The sequence below is a fragment of the Stegastes partitus genome, unplaced genomic scaffold (genome assembly GCF_000690725.1).
Source record: "Stegastes partitus isolate 25-593 unplaced genomic scaffold, Stegastes_partitus-1.0.2 Scaffold121, whole genome shotgun sequence".
NCBI classification, from domain to species: domain Eukaryota; kingdom Metazoa; phylum Chordata; class Actinopteri; family Pomacentridae; genus Stegastes; species Stegastes partitus.
The window spans coordinates 508,194-517,498 of NW_007577852.1; the positions used below are offsets into that span (position 1 = coordinate 508,194).

Genomic DNA, 9,305 nt, shown 5'->3' on the forward strand with positions numbered 1-9,305 from the left:
CCACCCACCCATCCATCATCCATCCATCCATCCATCCATCCACCCACCTACCCATCCATCCATCCATCCATCCATCCATCCATCCATCCATCCATCCATCCACCCACCTACCCATCCATCCATCCATCCATCCATCATCTTCCGCTTATCCGGGGTCGGGTCGCGGAGGCAGCAGGTGGAGCAGGTCATTCCAGACTTGCCTCCCCCCGGCGACACTTTCCAGCTCTTCCTGGGGGATCCCGAGGCCAGCCAAGAGATAAAATCCCTCCAGCGGGTTCTGGGTCTGCCCCGGGGTCTCCTCTCAGGTGGACATGTTCGGAAGACCTCCAGAGGAAGCCTCTCCAGAGGCATCTGAATCAGATGTCCAAACCACCTCAACTGGCTCCATTCAACGTGACGGAGCAGCAGCTCTACTCTGAGCTCTGAGCTCCCTCTGGATGTCCGAGCTCCTCACCCTATCTCTAAGGCTGAGCCCAGCCGCCCTCATATCAGCTGCTTGTATCCACGATCTCGTTCTATCGGTCACGGCCCAAAGCTCGTGAACACTCAACATGTACAACATTTGTTTTTCAAGTGTCCACAGATGGTACCAACACTGGAACAAAATTGCACGTCTATAAAATATAGATGTTTTATTCATTTTTTACAGTTTTGCATAAACACAGCCTGTAGTTCAACCCAGTTCAGCTGAGAACTGGGTCCAAACCCGGGTACAACTGGGTCACTCGTGACTTTTTAGTTGCAGTGAGGAGGTTTTTAATGAGGCATGTAGAAGTCAGTAATTTGGATAAAATGTCCCAATTTGTTGCTTGGATTTGGTTCAGTTTCAGTTTAAGGGTTATTGTAAGGTTCAAAATCAGACAAGTCGTTCTGTTTTTAGTTTGTGCTCGTGATGCATTTTCAGGAAAGTTTGGCGATATTTCAAAGACATCTTTTAAAGCCACTGGCGGGTTTTAAGTCATCAGTGGAGGAGATGAAGGAAGCCCAGATGATTCCTGCTGCACAGACCTGACTTTGTGGGTCCATTATTTATATGAATAAACCTGATAACGGGGTTTTCATGTGTGCATCTGTGCAGATGTTGAACAGCCGGAGCATCGGCAGCACGCGTCTGAATCCACTGATCGGCAGAAACGCAAACATTTGACTGAGCGTCAGAAGAAAGCCAAACCCCGACCTTGCTGCATCGGAACATTCTCCGATTGGAGCTGACCACTAAGGGTTTAATGTGCTGCAGTGTAGAGGTGAGGCTGCTCCAGGCCTTCAGCTCAGCTTCTGATTGGGACCTTTGTTTCAAAGTCTTTACAAAGCTTACTGTCTGGGCTCTGAGGTGGAGCTGCCTGGCAGGAGGCCTGTTCACCCCTGAGCTCTGCACAGACTTCTAAAGCTCAGCTACCTTTGATGAAGGCATGCAAGTTGTCAGTGTGCCAACAGGCTCTGGCCACTGCTGCATATCCACATCGCTTTAATGGAATCTGCTCAAAGTTGCAGCAAAGCTCCATTTAAAATGCACCGGCGCTGGTGGAAGCACTAAATGTGTACATCCAGCAGAGGAGGACAGAAAGTGGCTCATTTACGTCTATACATTTGGCACGGGGCGCTTAGAAGAAGCTTATGTGTGTGCAGGAGTTAGAATTCAGCAGCACTTAATGGAAAAATGTGCCAACTTACAGAAAGGTGTGCATATTTTAAACAGCGTGAAGCGATGAAAGATCTTCCTAATGCAGTTATTTCCGTTCCACGTCCAACACGTAGCCTCCACTGTCATTATTCATGCCGTCACAAAGACCTCTAAGGTCTCAAACAAGTATTTTTCTGTTAAGTTTGTTTGATAAATCACAGATTAAATGACAAGCAGAGGGTTTAAAAACAGAGCTCCAGTGTCCCCGGACCACCGGCAGCGTGTCCCTGTTTGGCAAAGACTGGGATGGAAATGTCCAACCTCTTCTTCTTCCCTCCACCGTCTTTGTTGACCAATCGCTCCACTGGTGGAGCCATTTTTAACACTTCTGTTAACCCTCCGAGCGCCAAAACTCGCCGGCAGATTTGAGACTCATTGTTAAAAATGTAGAATATTCTGCCAGTTACCATCGACCAGACACGGACAGAATCAGCTTCGGCTAGAAAATTAACCAAATCCTAAAATCACGATATTCCATCAGAATCGTTTTATTTTACGTGTCCTGTTTTTAAAATCTGCCAAAAACTGCCGGTAGCGACTCGGCTGCAACCAAAAGTCACACAACAGAAACTCTGGGACTGTTGGGCTGAGTGGACAGTAAAACGTCTGCAGATCACAGCGCCGCCTTGTTTTCTTCTTACGTTGTCGAGTTTTTTGTAAAAGAAATCAAAGAAACTCTACTTTCAGCTTTTTTAAATGGATGATTTATGGCATCATAATGCTGTCAGACTGCACATAAAACCTCTTTTATTTTTAGTTGTCTCTACTTTTAGCCAAAGTTTGACAATTTTTAATTTAAAATTCACTGAACTCTTCCATAAGATGATGACCTGTGTGTACATGCAGACATAAAGCTGATTATTATTTGGTTTTCAGCTGAATTAATGCAAAACTGGGCTGCACCGTCACGACTCCAACAAAATCTAAAATATTAATTTCTCCATTTTGGTTCCTGATTTTCTCTCCAAGGAGAACACAAGTCATCTACGGAGCAGACCTATATTGTGTAGCGGACGAAGAAGAAGAAGAAAAAAAAGCAATTTAAGAAATCTAATTCCACTTTAACAGGTGAATAACTTTTGGGTTTCATTACGGCTTGTGAAGATAAAACGGCGTTGAAGTGAGCGTGCAGACGGGAGTGAATGTGCACGATCAACAGTCCCGATGTTTGAAAGCAGACGTGGTTTTTCTTTTTCTTTTGATTGCACACGGGCCTTTATGTGGACTTGTTCAAAGCAAACTTTCGCAGCACTTCTCGGAGGCGACAGATCATTCCTCTAAAGTTGGGGGAACACGGCGTCCCACAGATGTGTTTCCTGCACACAAGTGAATATTTGTGAGAGAAGCCGGCTCTGATCTTAAAGCACCACGTCGGTGTCTTTTATATTGTGTTAGCAGAGGAAATGTGTTGATGGATGATTGTGATTTTGCTCTCGGTGCGCGTCGGACTGCCTACCTGGGAGCTCTTTATCTCCCTTCATCCATCTGATGGTGGCGGCCGGCTTACTGCTCATGGCGGTGCAGGTCATCTCTGTCTCGTTGCCCTCGCTCAGGACCTCATCGCGGGCCTCGATGATGGGGTTACCTGGAGGAACTGGAAGCACAAACAAAACTCTGTCAGCGCTGAGGAAATACAGAACGTGCACTCCTAAGGCTAGTGAGAGGACAGCAGAAGAGAAACGAAAGTCATGTAAGGTAGGAATTAGCTTCACATGCTAACGCTGGAATCGTCTTGTCACCGTGATCTGCATAAAAAACAAGCTGTGAAAACAAGCTAATAACTTAGTTTGGTTTTGTACTTGAGAAGCTTCATTAATGAATCTAATTACATTCAGGAGAAGCGCGGCTATTGTGCGGCCAAAGTTTTCATCATTACGTGACATTATGTGACGTTCAAGCTGCTCTTTAACAAGCTTGTTGGCAAAAACACTTGTTGACAGCTGACCTTTACAGTCATTCAGGATGCCAGCGCGCACAAAAACAAAAAAAACGATTTCAGCGTCTGATGAGTTTCACTCTGCTCGTCCTACAACAATGCGACTTGATTAACGCTTGTTTAGAGCAGCGCCGGAGTTTAACTCTTTCCCACACGCACGAGGACGAGGGGTTGGCTTTTAAACATACGTGGAATTAAAACCGTTTATTTATAAATTTAACAGAAAAAGAGACAAAAACCAAACAGCTGGACACGTCAACATAAAGAAACAGGAAAGTTCGTTGGACTTTCAGCTTTCCAACTGCAGTTAAACTACTCGTTTTATATTGTTATGCAGTATTTACATCACAAAATCACTTTTTTATTTCCTACATACATTATTTAAATACTTGCTTAAAAAATAAACCATTTGCGGGAACAAGTTTCTGTAAAAAGCTAAAAATTCTGGACTCCTCGTTGCAACTAAAAGGCCACGAGTGACTTCAGGTATAATCAATAATCAATTTATTTATATATTAATCTATTCTATTTTTGATTTTTTGTTTGCATTTTCATGATTTATGGCACCTTGTCCTGCTCTGTTGAGGTGAATGTTGGTGTAAATTGCAAATTAAATAAAAAAATAATGTCAAGAAAACAGTTTGGACGTCAGAAAGTTCATAAAATTTAAATACGTGTCGGGAATGAGGCTGGATTCTAGTTTGAATTATGATCCTTTTGCAAATTGGTGACAGTATATAAATGAACCCCGTCTGTAAATAAGTGACTAACATGATTCGTTCAGTTGCATTTAAAGGCCTATTAGCACATAGACTTGGGAAATTATTCTAATTATGATAATTTTCTGGAGGTTTAAATTGCTGCAGTCAAACTGAACCCAAGAATCAAAGATGTCTGTAAATTTGAAGGTAACGGGAGAGTTAAAGAGCAAATGATCTGTTTGGCGTCTACTGTGATGTGTTTAGACGCCTTAACGTCCCAAAAACACATTATTTGTGTGTTTGACTGAACACTGCTGCAGACAGGATTATCTCTATCACACCTTTTAATACTCAAATTAAAGAGCAGCAACAAAACATCTAAAAGAGCGATTTGAAAACATTAGAAAATGCATTTTAAGTGAATAATGTTTGACTCTCTTCTGACATCATCATGATCCCTCTTTGTGTTCGACTCTTTCTGCTCTGAGGGCTCGAGGTGCAAACAGACTGAGATTAATGAAGAGAGTCTTAAACTGAACTCTTTAACGAACGGGGAGTCATTCAGACTGTTTCCTCTGCGAGAAGTCTCGCTGCTGGATTTTGAATGGACTGTAAATGTGCTGCGTCATTCGAGGCGAGCAGAAGTCGTTCAGCTGCGTTTCTTGGTCAGATTTCGATTCGAGACACCTCAGACCCAGTAGTATTCAAATCTAAACTAAAAACTCATCTGTTCCGCTTTTCCCACCGAGGCCTCGACTCTATCTCAATATTTACTTTTTTGTTGTTGTTTTTTTCTAAATCTGCTTGCTGTATTTCTATATTATCTACTTTTGTATTTGTTGCTTATTGTTTATTGCTTTTATTGCTTTTTTGCTTTTATCCTGTGAAGCGTCTTTGAGTTCTTGAAAAGCGCTATACAAATAACATTTTTTATTATTATTATTATTATTCTTATTATTATTCTTATTCTTCTTATTATTATTATTATTATTTCTGCAACGTTTCTGATTCACAGACGGCCGGATTGAACTCAAATGTGTCTCCGGTGCGCTTCCAGTTTAACGCTGGTGGTAACGAGTCGAGGAGCAAAACTGGTAGAAATATGTTTATAAGAAAAGGCTCGTCTGAGGTGTTTTTTATTTTATTCACAACCTTCCATTAAAGAAAAATTCACACTAAAATAACTAGAAACTGAAAAAAGTAAAAATAAATAAAAAATTTGTTAAATTATAATTTAGAGAAATAAGACACTGAATTGTGGTTGGAAAGAATAATTAAAAAATAAAAAATAAAAAAACTGCCCCGGGTCTCATCATGCTTGTTTGCTTTTGTTTTTTTTTTTGTTTGTTTTTAAAAAAAATATTTCTGTTGAACCACAATTCAAAAGCAGCGTCATGATGTTCATGAAATTTTTATCTATTTTTACTTTTGTCAATTTTAACGTATTTCTGTGGCTGAAGCTGTTTTTTCCTCCTTTAATGGGAGGCAGTGAACACATCTGAGGACGGCTGTAGCTTCTTAGTTTGACTCTTGATTGATTAGATGGATTTTATTTACTTATTAGTCTTCTTAGAATAAATTTTATTCATTGATTTATTCACTTATTTTGTCGATTCAATGCACTGTTTTATTTTTTTACTTCATTTTTATTATTTTCTTCTTCTGTTTTTATGAATTTTAACTTCTATCTGTGTTTAATAAGAGACATTTTATTTTTATTTTTTTAGTTTTATTCATCTTATTTCATTTTATGTCATCTTGTTCTTCCTCATCGCATGTATTCCTCAATCCCTGTGTTTCATTTATAACATGTTTGTACTGTTTGATTGCATTTTTAATTATTTCTTTTGATTCCAATAAGTTTTTTCCAGGCAGGTAAGAGTCGAGGCTCCTTCCTTCAGCATGAACCTTTTACATCCAGCTTCATAGGACTCTGCAGGTGACAGAAACCCACAAAAAGCAGAATACAGGCTCTTTAAACAAACATGCATGAATTTCCTGTTTCCTCCACTCGGCCTCCCTGCAGCTGCCCTCGCTGTCCCCCGTGCTGCTAAACGTGGGACTATATGTTGCCTAAAAGGTAATTAGCGAGCTTTTCCTCCCTCCTGCATCGACTGTTTGTGAGCGTTGTGTGGCCGTACTTAGCACAGTGATGTCGGCGTAGGCTTCCTGCGGGGGGTCCGTGTAGAGCTGGCAAACATATCGACCCTCGTCTGACAGCGACACGTTGGACAGCGACACCCGCAGCTCGTTGTCGGAGAAGTTGACCAGCTGAAAGCGGGCGTCTTTCAGTGCTGCCAGAGGAAACAGAAACACACAGTTTACATGTCAGATCTGCTGGACGGGGGGAGGTGTATATACATATAATCATGATAATAATACCAGTAAATGATGCCTCCTGACCCCTTTCTTGCTCTGTGACTACACGGACCAGGACACCTTGTTGTTGTTTTTTCTAGCGTCTATTGGATCTCACTGGGTCAAATCAAACTTCAACACACTTTCACTTTCACTTTCAGTCCACACAGAAGCTGCCAAGAGACGAATGCTCGCGTTTTTCACGTCATGTCCCTGTTTTCTTATTCCCACGTACAAGACGGAACCATCCATCCATCCTTCCATCCGTCCATCATCTCTACACCGCTTAATCCTGGCTGGAGTCTATCCCAGCTGACTCAGGGTGAAGGCAGGTTCACCTGGACAGGTAACCAGTCTATCACAGGGCTACACTTAGAGACAGACAACCAAGCACACTCACATTCACACCTACGGACAATTTACAATCACCAATTAACCTCAGCATGTTTCTGGACTGTGGGAGGAAGCCGGAGAACCCGGAGAGAACCCACGCTGCACGGGGAGAACATGGAGACTCCACGCAGAAAGATTCCGGGTGTCCTCACTGGGACGCCAACCGACGATCTTCTTGCTGTGAGGCGGCAGTGCTAACCACTGAGCCACCTTGCAGCCCAAGACGGAACCAATGACGTTCAAAACAACCGACAGAAGTGATAGACGGAGGCGGACACCTGAGAGGAAAACAGCGTCGACCCCTTCGGCTTTCTGCTCAGGTTGGGTCCATCATGTCAAAGACACCATCACCAACAACGATTTTTATTTTCTTCATGAGCACTTGGACTGTGAAATGTCCAAAAAAAAAAAAAAAACAGGCCAGACTTTTGCCATTTTTCTTAAATCAGTCCTTAAATCTGTGAGTAGTTAAGCCTCAGACTGGTGGGACAGTAATACGAACATCGTACATCAACGTTTAGACGTTCAGTTTCCTCCAGACAGAGCTGTCGACTCTGGAACATCAACTCCGGTTCAGATGTTTCACCACAAAGCTTCAAGACTGACTCACTGGTCCTGCAACCTCTTTTTTCCCCCTGAACCATCACATGCTTACTTCATGTCTGTCCAATGAAGGACAAGAACTTAAAGCTACCGAGAACTGCAACACATCAGTTTAGTTGAAGTTAACCTCGTTAACCCCAAAAACCCACAAAATCAATAAAAACAAATGCAGAGCCAGAAAGTGTAAAAACAGAAGGAGGGGTGTGATTTTGAACTCTCCGACGGTCTTTGAACTACTCACCTGTCTTCTGCAGTGACCAGGTTTGGTTAAAAAAAACTAAAACTTCTGTCCTTCTGTTGGAACCGACAGTCACGTGACAAACATTCAGGGACTGGGTTGAACTGTGGGCTGTGTTTGAATCGATACGAGAAAAGTACCAATAAAAGATGTAGTAAAATATGTGTGACTGATGTACTTCCTGTATGGATAACACGTGTGGACGCTCATGATTTACGGCACTACGTCTGCGTTTTATTGCCAAACAGTCCACGGTTGCTCCAAACTAAAACATTTCTGAGCACATTACCGTCTATTGCCTCACAAATGATTCAGCTAATCACGTCAACTCCGCCACAATCGCTGTTTTGTTCCTCAGATTTTTCTCTAAACGCAGTCAGAAACACAACAAATGGAGTTCTCTTTAGTTACACATAACCACAAATGAAATTATTTCACTCTGGCTGAGCGCTTCATTATGTTTCCGCAAACCGTTCAGGAACAATCAAAGAAGCAATTCATTTTTTAAAATTTTATTATTATTGTTTTAGAAAAATATAATAAAAGCGATAAGGCTTGTCTGTTTGTTGAATCCATCAGAGGATTTCTTTGGGAACACAGAATCATTCGCGCCCCGACGCCACCGAGCGGCTCTCTGTGGGTGAAGGCGTGGTCGCCGAACGGAAAACAAAAAAGAAATATTTCATCAATTTTTTATAGAATTTAGGGACAAATATGCTGCCAGTCATTTTAACAACTTCGAGCTTCAAAGACAGACAGAGAGAGAAAAAAAAAACCTCAATCTAATTAGTAAACAGCCAATCACGGAGCGGCGTGATGCAACGCTGTGCGCGGCGCTGAAAACAAAAGAGAGAAAATCAAAAGCGCAGTTCACACTTTGATAACTCCCTTCTGTTAGACACGCTAACAACGCTGGTTGTGTTACCAGAAGCCTCGGCTGTCCTTTACTTGGCCTACGCAGGAATTTGAGGACAAATCCATAAATCCTGCCTCTTCCTCGTCTGTAGCCGCTTTCATCTCGCCTAACCTTGTTTGCCCACCTACCTCCATCAGCTGTAATGTGGAATGACAACACGTGGTTCAGATGAAAGCCGACCCGTCTCCATCCCTCCTCGATGTGCTGATAAATTCTGCCCCTGATTGACGGCAAAGCCGGGGCTCTTTGCACTCTGCACTCTCTCAGATCTGTGTACTCATCCTCTGGCTCGTCTTCTTTTTTTTTTTACTTTCCTCCCCTAAAGCTTAAAGCATTAAACATGGAGACTTCAGACATAAACAGACGGAAGAGGCTGCAGAAGCCGAGCAGAAGGAAGACGAGGTGGAATTGATCCACTCATACGTCATTAATCAAGACGTGTTTTAACCAAACTGCCGACGAGGCCTTTTGTCACCACG

General features: G+C 42.4%; 1 protein-coding gene across 1 annotated transcript in view; it reads right to left on the reverse strand.

The window, feature by feature from the left end:
* cadm1a (cell adhesion molecule 1a) overlaps positions 1–9,305 on the reverse strand; it is a 161,890-nt gene that overhangs the window by 99,935 nt on the left and 52,650 nt on the right. Inside the window, exons 3-4 of the mRNA XM_008278372.1 lie at positions 6,460–6,612; positions 3,138–3,275 (exon numbers count right to left, since the gene is read on the reverse strand). Coding sequence (XP_008276594.1) covers positions 3,138–3,275; positions 6,460–6,612 — 291 coding nt within the window. The remainder of the gene's footprint in view (positions 1–3,137; positions 3,276–6,459; positions 6,613–9,305) is intronic.